The 19,117-nt window shown below is 38.9% G+C and overlaps 2 protein-coding genes and 1 long non-coding RNA gene across 11 annotated transcripts in view; 1 reads left to right on the top strand and 2 right to left on the bottom strand.

Moving 5' to 3' along the window:
• PUDP (pseudouridine 5'-phosphatase) overlaps positions 1–4,149 on the bottom strand; it is a 190,926-nt gene extending 186,777 nt beyond the window's left edge. For 3 of the 5 annotated variants that reach the window (XR_011968111.1, XM_072614457.1, XM_072614456.1), the window contains exon 1: positions 3,808–4,149. Coding sequence is in view for 4 of the 5 variants with exons in the window: in XM_072614457.1 (XP_072470558.1) it covers positions 3,808–3,895 (88 nt within the window). In the remaining variant the exon portion in view is untranslated. The remainder of the gene's footprint in view (positions 1–3,807) is intronic. The other 2 variants (XM_072614459.1, XM_072614455.1) reach the window with 2 other exon arrangements.
• Positions 3,463–19,117, top strand: part of STS (steroid sulfatase) — a 189,443-nt gene continuing 173,788 nt past the window's right edge. The window contains exon 1 of one of the 2 annotated variants that reach the window (XM_072614451.1): positions 3,463–3,838. In XM_072614451.1, the coding sequence (XP_072470552.1) occupies positions 3,825–3,838 (14 nt within the window). In that variant the 5' untranslated portion in view covers positions 3,463–3,824. Of the gene's footprint in view, positions 3,839–4,346; positions 4,751–19,117 lie in introns of those variants that run through there. The other variant, XM_072614453.1, reaches the window with a different exon arrangement.
• On the bottom strand, positions 4,254–19,117 carry LOC140506842 (uncharacterized). Of its 4 annotated transcripts, none has more exons than XR_011968122.1 (5): positions 17,886–18,201; positions 9,833–10,015; positions 8,814–8,964; positions 7,594–7,739; positions 4,254–5,887 (listed from the first exon to the last, which is right to left on the bottom strand). It is a non-coding gene; the product is annotated as an uncharacterized lncRNA (long non-coding RNA). The 4 variants fall into 4 exon arrangements; XR_011968123.1 differs by lacking the exons at positions 4,254–5,887; positions 17,886–18,201 and adding exons at positions 5,993–6,495; positions 19,026–19,117; XR_011968121.1 differs by lacking the exon at positions 4,254–5,887 and adding an exon at positions 5,993–6,495 and having other exon boundaries at positions 17,886–18,202.

The raw sequence follows: 19,117 nt of genomic DNA, 5'->3' as shown, positions 1-19,117 counted from the left end.
GAGTATGCCTGGAACACTAGAAAGTAAAAGAATCATTCATTCTCCTAGTCTTTCCCAAACTCTGCCCTCCTCAGGGAGGGTCAAACGGGCAAAGTACACATGAATCTAACCACTTAAAGAAGAAGCCACTACCAAAAGTCACCTCACAGGGAATGGGCTGGCATCTAGGAAAACAGTTTGCTGAAACTTGATTAAAAGCAACACAAGGGAAAAATGCCTCTCTGAAGGTAACACAGTGATAGAGTGCCAGGTCTGGAGTCAGGAAGCCTCATCTTCTGAGTTCAAATCTGGCCTTAGAAACTTACTAGCTCTATGACCCTAACCAAGTCACTTAAACCTGTGTGCCTTGGTTTCCTCAACTGTAAAATGAGCTAGAGAAGGAAATGGCAAAACAATCCAGTTCAAGAAAGCCCCAAATGGGGTCTTGGGGAAGAGTCAGACATGACTGAACAACAAAGAGAGAGTTAAATGTGGGCTCTAATATCCATGAATACCTCCCTCAACACAATAGTATTCAAAGGGCCTATTGTATGTAGACACACCTACACCCACCCCACTAGCTCCTTGTAGAAAACAATTACAATCTTTGTAAGTTTTAAATATTATTATTATCAATCTTTATCAGAAAGCATTTTATCAGTAGGTACTTACTAGGTAAGCCCCTGGGTTACTAATAACCAACAAGTGTTATTTTAGTTACTAGCTGTTTAGTTATTATTTTGGTTGTTTGGTTAGTTGTACTAAGCAAATATGTAGGTGAAAGAATACTGGATGGCATCAAAAGATGGAAGTTCTTAGCCTTGATTCCACAATTCACTAAATGACAAGTCACCTAGCAAGAGGCAAGTGAATCATTTATATGAGTGACTATGGGGGAATATGATGGCAATTTTCATGTATGTGAAGGGCTGTCATGCTAAAAAGGGATTAAATAAGAAACAATGGACAGAATTTCAGAGATATAATTTCATAAGTTCAATGTAAGGAAAAAACTTCCTAACCATCAGAGCTGTCCAAAAATGGAACTGGCTGCCTCAGTATATAGGTTTCCCTCTTTATAGGCATTCAAGCAAAGATTAGTAAACCACTTTTGCAACAGAGGGGTTTGTGATTCAGATATTGGTTGTGCTGCTGTGATTCCATAGTCAAAAAAGTTGCTTCCGATTCTGATTTTTGTGGCTTTATGCTCCTCTTCAAACCTACAAACAGTCTTTTTTGGATGCAAGAACAGAAAATAAGAGTAGCCAACTTCCACAGTTTATAGTTCTACTTTAGCCTTGGGCTTATTTTTACAGTTCAGCTAGTAATTATTTTTCCAGTTTTGCAAGAGAAAACATAGGACTAAATATGTATAATGAACAGTCCAACTGTTTATCACAGATTCTAAAGACTTCCTATAGTACACGTAAGTATATGAAAGAGGATTTTCTAATTTATCAGTGTATGTCCATAGGATGGCAGAAAGAATACTGAATTCAGTAGACCTTAGTTCCAGTGCAGGCTCTGTCACTTAGTAGCTGATTAGCTATGTGGTGACCCAAGTCACATAGCATCTGAAACTTAATTTCATAAAGTAACACGAGATTAGGACTAAAAGAAACCTTATATGGTGCTAGGCCCAAAGTAGCAAGAGCTCTAGATCTAGAGTTAAAAGACATCAAATGTACCCTCACACACTTAATGGCTGTGTGACTCTAGGCAAGTAATTTAGCCTGGGTTTGCCTTGGTTTCCGAATTTGTGAAATGGGAATAATAATGGCACCTACCTCCCAAGATTGTTATAAGGATCAAATGAAATAATTTGTAAATATCACCTGGACCATAGTAGGTACTACATAAATGCCTTTCTCCTTCCTTCCCCCTTAGAGAACATGTGATCCAACTACCTTATTTTTCAATTCAAATGAATTCAACAAATATAAATACCTACTATGTACACCACAGAGAAGTATTGTGTTACAGTAGAAAGAGAGCCCAGACTTGAAACCAGCAAAACTTGTATTTAAGTGTTGCCTCTGATACCTAAGACCTTGTGTAACACTCCAAGACTAAATTACTGAAAAAATGTCCATCTGTATCGATGAGTGGCTTCTCACTTGGAGCTCCCAACATCAATGAAAACACAGGTCCAGTTCCTACCCCTATGGGCAAAGTACCCAGGTCAGAGACAAAAATAAGACAAGTCCCTGTCCTCAAGGAGCTTAAATTTTATTGAGTTACTCTAGATACATATCTAAGGGAGGAAACATGATCTGAAGGTTAAGTGACTTGTCTAGCAGCATAAAGCCATTAAGCATTTGATGTATAACAGAGAGCTGGTTGTTAACTATCACACTCCTGCGCACAACCTAAAAGGTTGTATAGCAGAATTGGAGAGAGAGTAATTAAATTCTAGTACTGACTGTTACTTCTGATCTGCTTGATTTTGGTCAAGTCCTTTGCAGCATAGAGTAGATAACATGACCAATAAAGTCTCTTTCTGCCATAAACCCTATCAACTAGGCTGGCCCATAACAACCTGCTTAATAAATTCTTGTTTAATTTAAGAGAATGAGTTTATGAATCTTTTTTCCCTGCAAAAACCTCCCACTGCATGGCCTTCAGCTCAGCACATGAAGTCACTAGCTTTAAAAAGACAATGGAGATGCTTTTTTAGAATACATGGAAATGTCCAAGTTGTAGTGCAGCTTTAAGCTTTGATAGCTGTAAAAGTTTAAATGCACTAAAACTTTTAGGCCATCTTACAGCTTAAAACTTACTAAAGATTTGACAGGATGCTTGGTAGAATGTTAACTACGTCAAAGGCCTCTTTGTGTTTAGAGTATCAGCCCTAGAGTCAGGAAGACCCGAGTTCAAATCTAATCTCAGACACATGTTGCTTTGTGACCCTGGGCAAGTCACTTAACTTCTGTTTCCTCATTGGTACAATGGGGATAATAACAGCCCCACCTTCCCAGGGCGGTAGTGAGGATCAAATCAGGTAACCATTGTACAGAGCTTGGCACAATTATTATCGTTACATAAAGGTTAGTTATAATGATGACGATGAGCGTATAAATGTTGGCTATTGTTATTACTGCAATCCAGCCTCCCATTTTCTATTTATGTTGGTCTGGACAAGTCCCTTAAGCCACTGTTTGCCTCGGTTTCCTCATCTGTAAGATGGGGATAATACTAGCACCTACCTTCTCGGTGTGGCTGTGTGGATCAAATGAGATCACTGTACGGCGCTAAGCACAGGGCCTGGGCACAGTGTAGGTATTACAGAAATGCCAGGCGTCGTTACCACTACCCATTCATTCCTTGTGTTTGACTGGCTTGACACCTACAGCTTTCGGGGCAGGGCAGTGCTGCTTAGGTGGATGAGGTGCACTTGAGGGTCCCCTCGGGGTCGGGGGCTGCTGTGATTCGGCCACCTCGGGATGTCCTCCAGGTCAGGCCCCGTCCCTTCCCGCCCTTGCTGAAATGCAGGAGGGAAGCACGGGTAACGGGCCCGGGGGAAGAGCGGCCGGCCGGCCACAGAAGGGGTGACCACGTGGAGGGTCTCCTCCTCCTCCCGCGCCCGTGACAAGCCGCAGCGAGTCCACCCCGCCGGCAGCCTGATGGGCGCGGAGCACGGCGGCTGCGCGGGCAGCCCGCGGCCGGCTCCCGCAGGCGGCATCCCCTGACCTGCCCCCCCACGCGGTTCCCTCCCCCTCCCTCCTGCCTCGGGCCCCCTCCCCCTGCAAGGCTGCCACAGAGGGAAAGAGAAAGGGAGAAAGCCCATTGCGCCGCAGCCTTGGCGGGAGACGGCCCGCAGTTACACACCCAGAAGGAGGCCGTCCATGTCAAAGAGCAGGTGGGTGACCGGCCGCAGCGGGGGCGCAGCAGCCAGGCCGGGAGCCCGCGAGGCCATGGTGCCCTGGGCGTCGGTCGGTCGCGAGGCCTCGAGCGGCTGGGAACTCGAGCTTACTGCTGGGGGGCTTGGCGGGAGTGGGGGAGGAGGAGGACACGACGGAGGATAGCGGGTGGGGGTTGGGCCCGAAAAACTGTCCGTGGCCCAAGAGGTTCCCTACACGCGCACGCGCCCTGGGAAGCCCGGGCCGCCTCCCCGCCCCCCACCTCCTCCCACCTCTGCGTCAAGGGGTGGAGGGGGAAGGGTGGGGTTGACGGGATGGGGACGGGCGCGCGCTAACGGGGGTGTGTGCGGTGCCTGTGTTTCCTGCCTAGATCCCGGAGCTGCGGAGCATGCTCAGATCGAGTCCCCACGGAGACGTTTTCGCAGCGCTCCATTCAGTGCCTCGGCTGCGGCTGCAGGGAGGGGGGAAGGGCCGAAGAGGGAGATGCTAGGGGTCCTGATGGGAGGGTGGGAGGGAGGTCACTCAGTCTCAGATGACCTCTAGACTCGATTTTGGCTGTTGGCATTTGCCACCTTGGACGGGTAGCCTTGGGAACGAGCTGGTCTTCCTAAGCTGAAGATCTGACCGCCTAAGGCTACTTTCTAGTGCCACTGGCTTCTGGATTTTTTTCCTTTTTTTTTTTTTTTTTTGGCACCCTGCCTGGCTCCCGGCTGTTACTAAAACCAGAAGTGGAGCCTCCAGCTGGAGTCATGGTGTGCTCTGCGGCCAGGCGGTGGGGCATGGGCATAGTCCGGGCTGATTTGGGTGGCAAGGAGGCAACGTCTGGGTTATTTTAGATATGATTTATTGAAGACAGATCTGAAGTCTCCCGCACTCCTGTCTTCTGTACCAGGCTTCATCATGAGTGTCAAGTAAGGCTGACATTTTTTTTTCATAGTGCATTTTTAAATAAATGGAATCAAATAAAATCAGAGAACAGATGATTAGGGGAAGAAAATACACTAATGAAGTGTTTAATGTTAGAAAACTGCAATTCAGATTTGTGTGGTCAAGGGAGATTTATTGTATGTGGTGCCATCTTTTGCTGCAATTAAAAAAAAAAAAACCTGTTATAACCGCATTACCTTTTAAAGCCCTAATCACATTTCATCTGTGGTTTTCTATTCCAGCGTTTCTTTTCCTTCCACCTCTTTTTAATGTATCATGAAAAGCACAATGTTGGCCTAGCCATAAAATACAGTAATATGCTTGAGTGTGTTTCTGTTTTGTGTTTTGTGTGTGTGTTTTTTTTAAGTGGGGTTTTACATACATCCACATATAGATGGGTAGTTAATAACAGAGGGAGTCTATCATGATTAGGTTTTTGTGACATCATTTTTTTCAGAGAAGAGCATGTATAACTGAGAAGCATTTAAATAAAAGCACAAGACAATAGTATGCATGGATAATTCCTTGAAGATAATGCCTTTTAACAACAAAGAAAAATAATTGACCATAACACAAGAGTAATAAAATAAACATGAAAAAAAAGCAGTAAATAAAAAAGCAGTGTTAAGATTTATGATGCATGTCACCCAGCTGTTCCTGTTTATCAGTAGTCAGTGATATTGTTGAAAAATATTGATATTACTAAATTATTGAAATGTATATTTTAGATTTAAGCATACTCAAATTCTCAGAGTGGTTTCATCTATGTGGGCCTTTCTTCCAGTGATACAGCTCCCATGCTTACCCATCCTATTCGACTCCTCTCCATGTCCACCATGTGCCTTCCTCACTTTCTCCTGATTGCTCAAGCATATCATTGGAATACACAGTCTGTTTGTCAGTCATCTTTCACTACATGACAAGTCCATCTTTTTCCACTCCTATATTTATTTGATGACATTTTCCACTTTGGTTCACCTTTGTCATTTTTTATAATTCATTTTATCCTGTTTACACCCAACAAATATCTCTTCGTTGATGATTCTCATTTTTCAGTTCTCTGGAGATCAATAGTGTTCCATGACTATAGCATCCTCAACGAATCTGAATTAAAAATCATCCTGAAATCATAATACATTTGTACAGAGATCAGAGAATGTTTCCCATGGCAACAGTATCACATCTGTGTTGCTCAATTGCCAGGTAAATGCCTTGTCCTTGTAAGAGAAAAGGGAATAACCAGTACTAAAATTTTAAACCACAGCTGTAGCTTGAGTGCTACTGTTTGCTCAGATTGTGTTGACTGATGTTTGGAAAGGAATACAGATTGTTCTGCTACAGCTTCTTCTTCAACCAGGTCCTTGATGTCATTTCAAGGACTACTGGAAAGTCATAGATATGGATGGCAATAAGATGACATGTTTGATAGAACCAGAAGACACTTGTACCCATAGATTATCCCTTGGGGCTGTGGTTTATCACCCTCACAAGGTTGTTACATCTTCATTTTAATGAATACCACTTGGGGAAGGAGCCAGAAGTTCATTATATTTAAAGAATACAATGGGGGTCAAGAATGATGGTTCGAAGTAGTAAGGCCTCCATGCCAGCTGCAGTTGAGATGAATGAGAATCATAGGGTCAGAAAGAATTTTAGAGATCTTCCTCGGATCCCCATGACCGCCATCTTTGCTTTGTATCTCCATACCACCTCACTAGGGTGATTGCACCTATCAGGTAACAACCAAAACTGATTCACCTGCAAGATCCTGAACCCTGAATTTCCCCACCAAGATAGAATCTCTTCCCTGCCTCTTCCATTCCTTTCATCATTCTTGCTAAGCATGCTCATTGTCCCTAGTGGGGCCTCTAACCTCTCAATATGGTCCTGTTTTCCTCATGTATTACCTCTGTTCTGAATTTATTCTTTTCCCTTTGCAATTTTGACCATAATAAGCTATGTCAACTAGGTCTTGTCCTCTATCCCTGAATCCCTTACCCCACAGAATTACAAACCAAAGACTGTTAAAACAGAAACTGAAGAAAATAAAGTGGCGTGCCAAAATCTAGTCAGACCCCCAGACTGCTACAAGATGGATATGGGAGAGATGAGGTGTTTCTAGTCTCAGTCTCACCAAGGACACCCTTGTCCTTCTGATGTTACAGAATCAGTAATCCCTGACCACCTGTTTTATCCATTCCTCCTCATTAATTGCTCAGCCATCCACCTTTTTTATTGCTACTCCTAGAATGCTAAATGTTTCCAGAGGAGACCAGAAACAGTGGACTAGGTCCACTGCTAGTTCATGTTCTCTAACCACTACTAGATACACACTACAAAATATCTTCTTACTGCAGGTGTCCCTAAACTTCTCTTCTTTCCCAGAACCCCTAAGAGCATCCTAACTCATTTTCTTTCATTGAATTATCAAGCTTTCTAGTTTATTGGGGGAAAAAATTGAAGTTCTACGTCATGACCTTCATATCTCCCCCTGTACACTTCAAAACTTCTTGATGTTTTCACTCATCATCTTAGATTTCCCAGCCTTAGAGAATAAGATGACCTCCCACCCAACAATTTGAAACTCTTCAGTTGTCCTCTTGAATTCATTATCTTTGGTCTCCTTCAGGACCATATGCCATTTTACAAATGATCCGTACTTACCCAGCCCTCTTCTCCCCAAAAAATATCATTCTTTCCCTCTCTTCTAGTTCTTTTCCTGACTACAGACATATTTAGGTCTCTATTCTTAAAACAAGAATAAAAACAAAAAGAATGAAAACAAGCAAACAGCAACAAAGACAAAAAAAAGTCTTTTTGGTCTTACCATCCCCTCAAGCCACCTCCTTATTAGAATGGAAATTCTTTATAAACAGATATTATGGCATTCTTTGTAATTGTATCTTCAGTGTCGGACATGTAGGAGGTACTTAATAAATGTTAACTATATCAATTCACAAGGTTATGAAGTTCCTGTAAGATGATATAAATAAGTTGCTATATAAATGTCATCTGTTATTATTCCTCCACTTTTCTGCTAAACTTCTAGAAAAAGATTACACTCAAGTGTTCCACTAATTGGTGAAACTTCCTGTAATCTGACTTCATGCTCTTCTGCTTTGCTTAGGGGACAGAAGGGTGAAGATGAACCTGGAAAGGAGATAGTGGTCAGACAAGTATAAAGAGAACCAGGAAAGATGAGTGACCCCTAATCCAAGGGACAAGAGTGACTCCAGAAGAGAAGACATAGTAAACAGTGTTACAGAGTGCAGAGATACCACAGGATCATAGAGGTTGAAGGGTCCTTAGAGGACATTTAGCCCAATGCTCATTTTACAGATGAAGAAAGTAAGGTGCAGAGTGATTAAATTATTTTTTCCCTCTCTATGGTAACGGATGATGCCTTAATTGTCAATCCAACGACCTTTTCTTTTAGTCTTTATCCTTGTGGTACAGAGAGAAAAAAATAATAGATATATACAGTAAGAGAAATGGAGGTCAGAGTCTCACTCTCTGCTGTATTATATTTTTGTAACTTGGAGCATTTGATTTAATCTGTAAAATTAGAGCATCCTTTAAGGATCCTTCCATCTCAAAATCTGTGGTCTTGTGGTTTCTCTGAAGTCTATGACAGTTTATTACCTCTTCTCTTCTTTATTCTTTTTTCCTTGAATATTCTTGATACTATTTTTCCTTGGACGCTGAACTTTTCCATATCACAAGATCATGAGAATAAATTAAGAAAATGTTATGTAAAGTTATGTGCAACCCCTCAAGTGTTGCATAAATGTCTTGCTTTCCTATCCCTGTGCTATTTCTTTATTAGAGTCCCATCCCATACTAAACACCCTTCACCAGTTCATCCTTTACAACACAGCTCAAGACCCATTTCCTTTAGTGAAGACCTCCTGATGCACGCAGATATCTCTTTCCTCCGGAATCCTACAGCATATAGCTATGTTATTCACCTAGTACTTATCCTGCCCAACCTTTTAGTCTTTGTCATCTGTTTATATCTATTGTGTTTTAGATAATTGATTGACTCACCAGTTATTCCAGACACCCACAATCCTGGTTCACACTGGTATCCCCACACCAAAGTAATTGGCACACGTGATACACTTCAGAAGTATTCAGCCCTTTGCTTCCTCAGGCATTTTTCTTCAGCCAGGAGGTTATGTGATATAGTAGAAAGAGTCTGGAATCAAGAGAACATGTGTTCAAATTCTGTTATAACACTCAGCACCTGTGTGTCCATGGTCACTTATTTGGCCTCCTTGTGCTTCAGTTGCCTCATATGTAAAGGAAGGGGAAAGATGTCCATTCTAACTCTGTAGGTATGATCCTATAGAGTTCATAATATCAGAAGCCTGCATTGAGTCCCTTTGGAAGTCTTTATCAACATTAACAATCCCAGGGGAGTCCTAGAACCTAAGGACACCACAAGATGACATGAATTTTTTGACCACTAACTACCTGAAAGCCCTATTCAATGAACATAGGTCTACACAGAGTAGTTCATTTGGGGAAGAAGCACTTAAGTTCCCAATTAATAGCCTTCCTTGCTGGATAAAAATTCTTAGAGTTAGATTTGGTAAGGGGAGCTTGGAGCAGTGAAAACTGCCTGGCCCCATGAAAACTAGGCCTTTTTTGGTTTCTAAATCTCTGCAACTGAGAGTTTGTGGTGGTAGATAGGGGGATATACCATCTAGTGACTAATTCCTGGCCTTGATGGTGAAAAATGTTTCTTTTCATTCTGTCTTCTTATTCCCCCACCCTTCTCTGTCACTTCTTTCCCTTTTCTTTCTTATCCTTTGCCTCTTTATTTCCCCTTCCCTCTCTCTACTCTTTTACCCTCCACTTTTTTCTCTCTTCATCTGTTTCTTCATCTATTTCCTCTCCTTCTACCTTCCCCTTGCCTGTCTCCTTAGCACTCTCTGAAACATAAAACTGTTTTAAAATAGATCCCTCAGAAGTTGATTGATCATGGCATATTGCTGTTCAAAATGTTTTTTGCATCCGTTGCATCAGCTTGCAGTAAATGTGCATCCACACGCCATACTCACTATTTTGCTGTCCAGATCTCCTCCAGTGCACAGTAGCTTGGTAAACTGTTTGTAGTTCTCACTATACATGATGTTCATTTTTAATTGACTGCCTTTCATCAGAAAGATTTTAGAATTGTGTGGGATACATTACTGGAGCCTTATGGTATTCTGGTAAGTCCTTGAAATAGTTATTGGACCAGTCTGCAAAGTGAATGGTATAAGAGTTATTATTAATAGTTGATTGGCTCAAGTTGATCTTGCATTTCATTATAATAGTCATATGTGTAGTACCATCTAATCACTATTACTCTGTCCTTTAGGATTTTTCACAATTTGGATAGGCTAAAGAAAACTATGAAAGTGATTTTGAAAAAGACAATTTTTATGGCTCAAAACTGACTTTTAAAAAGTCTAAGTAAAAACAAATAAAGCCTGTGTATCATTTAATGATATATTTTGCTATTATCTAAATTTTAAGTTTATAATGGTGCCATGGAAGGCATGCTGATTTGTAAACTTGGGTTCAGATCCTACTCCTGAGACTTATCTTGAGTGTCATTTAAACTCTTTGGACCTCAATTATAAATCTGTAAAATAATAGATTTAAATTCTGTGGGGTCTAAATGACTTAAATGACCTCTAAGGCACTTTATTTATGACACTATAATCTCTTCTGGACTTCCTTGAGTTTTTTGCAGCCACAGGTAGTGTTAATTGTGACCTATTTTTCTTGACCTAGCTGAAAATATTAAGATCCTAGAAATAGCCTTGGCAGCTTGGAAGCAGCTCTGGATGTGATATCAGAACTCCTGTGTTCCCAGCTCTGACTTTCCATATGGACAAGTCATTTAACCAGGTTGAACTTGTCTTTCTTCATCATTAAAATAAAATCTTACCCTACCTACCTCACAGTGTTATCTTGAGGAAAATGCTCTGTAAAACTTCTGCTATTTGTATTTCTACGGCCAAGATCCCAAAAGGTTGTATCTTTCTTCCACCTTTCTTCTTAATCCTTCCTGATTCCATTGTAAAAGTAGGCCTTAGTCACTGACTATCCAATTTCTCTAAGAGATAAAATTTGCTCCCTTGGGAGAGTCCTATTAGGTCTTTTAGGTGAGCAGATAAGTGATTTAATAACTAGTAGCTTATGAGGAAAAAAATCAAGAATAATGAAGATTTGAACAGATAAAATCATTTTTTCAAATCATTTAATATTTCCGGACTTAAAATTCCACATCATATGCTAGAAAGAGCATGGGAGCAGCAGTCAGGAGATTGGGAGGTTTAGTTCCAACTTACACAGATACATAGGTAGGTCTGAACCCAAGCTCTTTCACTCCAAATTGAGTGAACTTTCTACTTCATCATGCTCCCTTCCAGCATGAGATGTAAGTTAGTGAAGAGAGAGCTACATATGATCATAGGGTTAGAGATGGAAAGGAATTTACATAGGGTACTAAAGATGAAGAAACAGATACATAGAAGGATTAATTGACTTGGCTCAGGATCACACAGTCAGTCATTTTCTGTGGCAGGTTTTAAAGTCAGTTCATCTTTATTCCTCTCTATTACTTAATGCTACCTGCCGTTCAAGATCTGCCTCTGATGTATGTTTGCTTTGTGGCTCTGGTCATTGCATCTCTCAGTGCTCTTCTGTGCAATTTTCTAAGGCCATAAGTTGTGGAGATGCTGCCTAATTGCATTGGTGGAAAGTTTTCTCTTTCAAGAGTTCCCAGTACCAGTGAAATGATAGTTCTAGTTCCCATATTCATATCTAGTCCATATCCATTAAAGCTATGACTTCAAACACACACACACACACATACATATATACATACATACATATATGTATACATACATATACAAATGTATATATTGTAATCGTTGTATTACACACACATATGCAATGTGAATATACATACATAATTAAATACAAAACATTTCATTGTTCTGTCTCCAAAACTTTCCCTTATAAAAGATTTGAATGCTGATTCCTAGGTTAACCAGCTATTTCTAATAGCTTAAGCCTTAACTTTTCAGATCATTAAATACTGTCATGATATGGTCGCTAAAACTTATCAATAGATTATTGCCCCCCCCCAAATTATAAAAAGAAACCAGGTATTGGATTGTGTGTGTATGTGTTTATGTGTCTACGTGAGGGAGAATGAGAGAGATTAATAGTCATTTATTAAGCACCTAACATGTACCACACTGGGGATTAAAAGAAAATTAGGTCCTACTGTCAAAGAGCACACATTTTACTGTAAGTGAACAGCAAATGTACAGATAACAATACAAACTATATACAAATAAATACAAAGTTATTTCAAAAGTCATTATTAGGAAGGCATTATTAGCACCTAGGGAGGAATTGGGAAAGGCCTTCTCCAGGAGGTGAAATATGAACTGAGCTTTGAAAGAAGCTAGGAATTCTAAGAGCAGAAGTAAGGAGGGGGCACAGTACATTCCAAGGATGGGTGACAACCTGTACAAAGGCATGGAGCCTGGAGATGAAATGCATGTTTGAGGAACAGCAAGTAGGTCGGTTTGGCTGGATGGTTGAAAAAGTCAAGGAGAGTAATATGCCATAATCCTGGAAAGGTAGGCTAGGGCTACATGTTGAAAATCTTTAAATGCCAAACTGAGGAATTTGAATTTTATCCTTGAGGTAATAGGGATTTACTGGAGTTTTCAGAGCAGGGTAATTACATGGTCGGACCTATGCTTTAATGGGATCATTAGTAGCTAAAACATAATTTATGGAATATAAATAAATTGGGGAGGGGAAAGAGTTGAGATAGGAAGACCCATTAAAAGGCTATTGAAGTAGACCAGAAAAGAAATGAGAAGTCATGAACTGAGCTAGAATGGTAGCCCTGTGAATAAAAAGAACAGAACAATTTACAGATACTATGGAATTGACAGGAGTTGGCAAGGAGTAAAGATTGACACCAGAGGCTGCAAACCTGGGTGACTAGAAGGATGGTGATACCCTGAACAAAGGGTATGAAGGGTGGAGTAAGGACATGAGTTCTGTTTTTTGTATGTTGAGTAAAAAGACAGTAAATATTACTGCTGATTGAGTGTAGGAAAAGCATAAAAACTGAAAATGACAAATTAAATCTTCATACCTCATTTCAGCCAATAACTTTTAAGTTTTCTCTCCCTCTTCACCGTTTTACCTTTAAAACTGTGTAATAGGCTCCTTGTTATTTTTTACCTCTTCTTATGTCAGGTCTAAGATAGACCTGCTTCCTTAGTCAAGTGATCTGAAGGCATGTTTTTGGTACAGACACCTATATAAACTACTATATAAAATAACGTGGTTTTGGATAATATTTGCCTTGATTTACAACAGTGCTTCAGTGCATGAAGAGTTCCAGGTAGCTGGATTAGCAACTCAAATATAACTCAAATACAGTTGAAATAAGAAAAGAAGATTCTGTATTTGAAAATTCTTTCATAGTTGGAGGATTTATGGAAGCTTTTTAGAACCCTCCAAATGGGTTATGATTTACTGCGTGCTCAATGCAGTAGATGTACCTTTTTTAAAAAGTTAAGCGATGTCATATTGTAGCTTCCTTCAAAGCTTAGCTGAAGTATCACCTTCCTATGGAAAGCCCTGCCCAATTATTAGTGCCGCCTCCTATAATTAGCGTAGAGATTATATTTATTTTTATTTGTATGTACTGTCTCCTCTTCCCCTGTACCCCCCCCCCCCTAAAAAAAAAGGTTGTAAATTCCTTGAGGGCAAACACTCTCTTGTTTTTGTCTTGCCTGAAAAGGATAAGATGCTTAATAGATGCTCATTGAATGTTGTTGAATAAATGATTGCTAACAGAATCCTGAAAATGATCGTTCAGAATCAGATCTTATCATTTATTTCTTATCATTTATTAAGGATCTGTGATTTACTCTTACTTTCTGGTACTGAGACTCACACAAGCCCCAATCTCTGTAAGACTTAGTTTGGTGGATGGGGGGATGGTGGTGGCAACAAAAGATGACCCTGTAGTCAGCTAGGTGAAGAGTCTCACTATACTTAATGATCCTTAGGCAACAGATAAAACACATAGGCATTCAATTACTGAACCCTTTATCATTTATCTGTAGGATATAGGAGTGGGGAAACTGTGGTCTTCTAGGTCCTTGGGTGCAGCCTTTTTACTGAGTCCAAGTTTTACAGAAAAAAATCCTTTTATTAAGGGGATTTGTTCTGTGAAGTTTGGATTCAATCAGAGGGCCACATTTGAGGACCTAATGGGCCACCTGTGATCTTGAGGTCATGCCACCTGATATACAAACAAAAATTTGAAAAGGAAGCTCTTTTCTTTCCAATTTCATTCTACCTTTTAAAAATCAACCTCCTCCTCATATATGGATTTACATAGTATGTCACCTCCCAGCAAACCACCCATCACACTTAATGGTGGCCTGGAAAGAGATGTATCATAAGTTTGTTATTGACAAATAAGTCTGATATTGACAAACAGAATGAATTCCTTCAGGCCTTTTGTGGGTGGCTATTACTCATAGATAATCAACAGGTACCTAAGGTCTGTGAGTACAACTCTAAAAAAGATAAACACAAACCTTCACAGTTGATCTTTAGATTCCTACTCTCTCCTAATCCACTAATAGTTAATCATTTATTTTAGCTGAAAGTTAAATGAAAATGTAAATATGCCAGTAAATTGATTAGCTATAGTTTTCCAGGTAACTCCTTTGCTATAGTAACCGTGTTTTTCATAAATACTCTATGTACTGGTTTGTCACAGAATAGATGGTAATTTAACTTTTAAAACTGGTTATACAAATTGAATTTTTATAGAAGAAAACCTAATTTATACCATTTCCATTTGCCACAAGGTAATACATTTTGAAGTTATGTATTCATAACTAATACATACAATCCCAACTATGCTATTCCTCTTTTAAGCAATACAGGTTCCCTCTGATTTATATCTGAACCATGTGGAAAATGGGGGATACCAAGTGGAAAAATATCATCAGTTAAATAATTTTTTTATGATAGATTCTCCAATTATAATAAGGTAATTACTTTATTGCTAATGATGACTCCATTGACTTCCTAGGCTGTCAAATGATCATTCATAACAAGGTGAGATTTTGGCTAGGGTGTTGTCGGGTATAATTATATTTGTAAAGCTCTTCAAGATCCTTAGACAAAGGTACATAGGGCCTCTGTGGATCATAACCAGAGACATTGCCTGAAAGCCTCATTAGAAGTGGTGAGTTTGATTTGTTTCTGTACTGCTATATAATATGAAGATAAACTGTGACATAGAAATGACTTTTAGGAATATTTGCACTACATTCTATTGAGATAGAAGATTTATCAAGGTTTCTGCTTTGCTATTTTTTTTTCATTTAAATGTTCTTTATTGTTGTTGTTGTTAAGAACTTACCAATCAACAAACGTGAGTATTTCAGGATACAAAGAACAAAAAAGATTTCAGATGAAATCATGAGCTACCATTGGGTAGTTCAGAATTTTTTTTTGCAAATGTATACTTTTTTTACTTATTAGAAACAAATTTGTGCAGTTTGTGTTAGATTCTGAATTTATTATTTTTTCTATATATTTTAAATGTTTTATTGATTTTTTTCTTTCTTTTTTAATCTTTATCACTATTTAGTACCTGGTTTCTCCTTTTTACCTCTTTTGGTGTGACTACTAAACATCACCTACCATAGCATTACAATTACTTTAATAGTTAAGGCTTCTCTATAAGACACAGTTGATCATACTAGGAACTGGATTCAAATTCACATCATACTTTCCTTAAAGGAGTTTTTTTGGGGGGATGGAACAACTAAAGGCTTTTATGTTTTAATTCTACTATTTCACTCAAAATATCAATGAAATAAGCAATATGCAAAACTGATAGAATCTTGTGTTCAATTGCAGTAAAAAAGATATTATTTGGCTTTGAGGTAAGAGGGGAATGGGGAAATAACAATGATTCTTTAACTTGGAGTTAAAGTGAAAGAAATGGGTGGAATCAAACAAATTGAAAAAAAGTAATGAAAGAATTAGAAGAAACTTAGAAGAAAATAAGAGAAAAGAAGAATTAACTTTACTCTATGTAGATTAAAATAAAATATACTCAATTCAAAGTAAACCAAACAGTATATGTTTCTCCTTTCAGTTCGGTGAAATGAAGTATCAGTGATATTTTCTCTCAAGTTTGCAATTATTTCCTCTGATAGGTAGCAAACAGTTCAACAGAGAAAAAGTTTCCCCTGCAATTGTCATTATTAGTTCAATTTTTTAATTAGAATTTGTTATATTCCTTTAATTTTAAATGTCAAGTTCTGTTCCTTGAGAAATACTATCTTAAATTTAGACCCAAGAAGATGAAAACAAAACAAAACAAAATCAGCTAATTGAGGAGTACAGACATATTTTTTTGTGTGCCAGCACAAGCTAGCACTTGGCACAGTGCCTAGCACATAGTAGGAGCTTAATGAATGTTTACTGATTGTCTTCTTGAGAAGGACACTTTATTTGTTATAATTAGTAAGTGGGTTTAAAAAAAGTTGAATTAATGAAAAAAAACCAGAATTTTTTGAAAGATTTGTGTGTATAATATGAATGTATGTGTGTACATATATATTACATATAGTATATATGTATTCATATATACATATCACACACATTACATGTGTATATGAAATGCTATCTTTGGTTTCTTTTGAGAACCAGATAGTTTATTGCTGTTTAAGATTCTTTGTGTTTTCTGTAGTTTAAATTATAATTTATAAAAGTTCTAAAAGCTGTGAGGTCTATATTTTCGGGGGGGAAGAGTTTCTGCTGTCAGGAAAGATGTTTTTATCCATTGTTTAAAAATGTAAAACAAAACACCTTTAGCTTTCCAGAGCAATTTGATATGACCATCACCCCCAAAGACTTTCTAGAATTTGCCTTATGCACCATTTCCAGTAAGAATACAATCTCTCTGCTTTTTCCAAGACACAATAGTCCTCACAGCCATTTAGGTAATCCCACTGAATTGTAGCTGTGCTAGTTGAGTCATTGTAACCTACAGTCATAAACTAAGATATTCTCTTATTCCTCATCCTTCTTGTGCTCTTTGCAACACTATCTACACACAGGATCATAATCATCTTGGATTTGGCTGTGAAATTGCACTTCTGAACTCTTTAAGATACCAATTAAGTTGAAAGAAATATTATTCATTTCCTACTACAGCCTTTTACAATAGGTTTTTCTTACCCCATTAAATACTAATAGTGCTAGATAAAATAAGCCTTAGTAAAGTACAGTATTTACTGAATCACCAGTGCTCAACATCTGGAAACTGTATCACATTCATGTATTCTAAGTCCGTAGCATAACAACAGAAGCTATCAATGCAGAAAGGTATGCAAGAAAACAAAAGTAAAGACTGATTATATTTACATTACAAGAAGCTTTTTAGTATTCCTTAACAATTTGAATGAAGCAGTTTAATGGAGTGGGGAGAAAAGTGGAGAAGATAATCAGATCAGATTCTCCCTCCTACTTTTGTTTCTAGGGAACTCTTCCAATGAAAATCTTCAGTTAATGGAAAATTAGGTTTTCTTTATACACTTAATATAACTACCAGAGGAAAGAATAAAAACAGTAACTTTAAAACTGTTTTAGGTGGGGAATGTATGGTAAGGATTGTGCTAGTGAATTAGACTGTGGAATGTTTGGGGAAAACTTCTTGAAAGACTTATTTAATTTGAAGGATAGGGAGACTTCCTTCACCAAAACAGTTCAAGTCAGTAGCCAAACAGAAGACTTCTCCATGAACTTCCTGTTATTTTCTGAGCCTTGTCTGAGGCTCAGAACCTTGGCATTCCTCTCCTCCAAATCACAGCTAGAAGCCCCAGCCATGCTCTGCTGGAAACACTCATTCCTTTTGGACCCTCTAGTGCTGTAACTTTCAGTTCTCCCTTCCGACCTGAAACAAACAAGAATTTATCTCTCCTGTAAGTACCCAGAGCTAGTAGCATTCCTACTCCACTCACCCAAAGGCTGTCAGTTCCTTCTCACCTTTCAGGCACAGCTGGGACTGTGTCTGGTCAGCACACTGGTGTCAGTCTGGTATTCTACCTGCAAAGGGTCCTTCAATTTTTCTCCTCCTCATATGTCTGATCCTCACAAAGTCAGAGTTGAGAATTCCTATGGTGTTTACTGCTTCTCAACCCAGCTGCCCCTAGGGCTTGTTGTTTGTTGTTTCAGTGGAGAAGGCCTGAAGGTGTTTGCCCTTTACTCCCAGCAAGACTTCTGTTCATGACTCTTTCCTCTGGTCTTCCCCAGTTATCCTGTGAACACTGCTGTACCCCAACTATTTGTGGAGGAAATTTGGGAAGCATGTAATGGTGACTTTCACCATGTTACCTCCCCACCTTTCACTTTTAATGTTGATCTCGCCACTGCCACTTCCTCCTTAATCAAAAGGTTCTATCTACCATTGAATTTTGGCCAGCATCTATTTTTTAATCTGTTTTGCCTTCTGTCCTTTCTGTGTGCTTCTATTGATTCTCAAAAAAGTAGAAACTTCTTACTCTCTAGAAATTTGTATCTGGCTTGCAAGTTGTTTGTCCTCTCCTGCTTTCTCCCTCATCTGAGACACTCTAAAAGGTGTTTCTCTACATTTTTACCTGATATGTCATACTATACAAAATACCCTTGATGCTCTCCATCTGATGCCACAGATGTATATCTTAATACTGCCATGTCTTTTATAACATCAGCAAACTTAAAACATTTATTAGTCTGTCCCACAGACTAATCACATTTTGAGGAGGATGATTTTTCTCTACTTTTTTTTTACTTTAATGTTCCTTAATTACCTCAGTCTTACTGCTTCCTTCACTTCACTTCTTTACTCTTTTACAGAACTACTAGACTGTGGAATCACTGGGGATCATCTAGTCTAAGCTGTTCCTAACCAAAAATACCTTCTACATCATACCCAACAAGGGGTCAACCAGTCTTTCTTTGAGGGTGTCAGTGAAGGAGGAATCTACTCTCCTTGTTAGCAAACTTTCCCCTATATCAAGTTTAAATTTGCCTTTATAACTTTCAGTCATTGCTCCTATTTCTGACCTCTAGGACTAAGGAGAATAAGTCTATCTCTTCTTTCACTTCAATAGTCATTAGAATACTTATAGAAAATTATCATCTCACCTCTAAGTCTTCTGTCCTTCAAGCTAAACATCTCCTTTCCTTTTAATTAAGCCTACTTTGGCATCATATTTAAGTCTGTCACATTCCTGGGT

Source organism: Notamacropus eugenii, chromosome 5, assembly GCF_028372415.1.
Source record: "Notamacropus eugenii isolate mMacEug1 chromosome 5, mMacEug1.pri_v2, whole genome shotgun sequence".
In the NCBI taxonomy this organism is placed as follows: domain Eukaryota; kingdom Metazoa; phylum Chordata; class Mammalia; order Diprotodontia; family Macropodidae; genus Notamacropus; species Notamacropus eugenii.
Note: the sequence above shows the minus strand (reverse complement) of the source record. Positions and strands in the feature narration are given on the sequence as shown.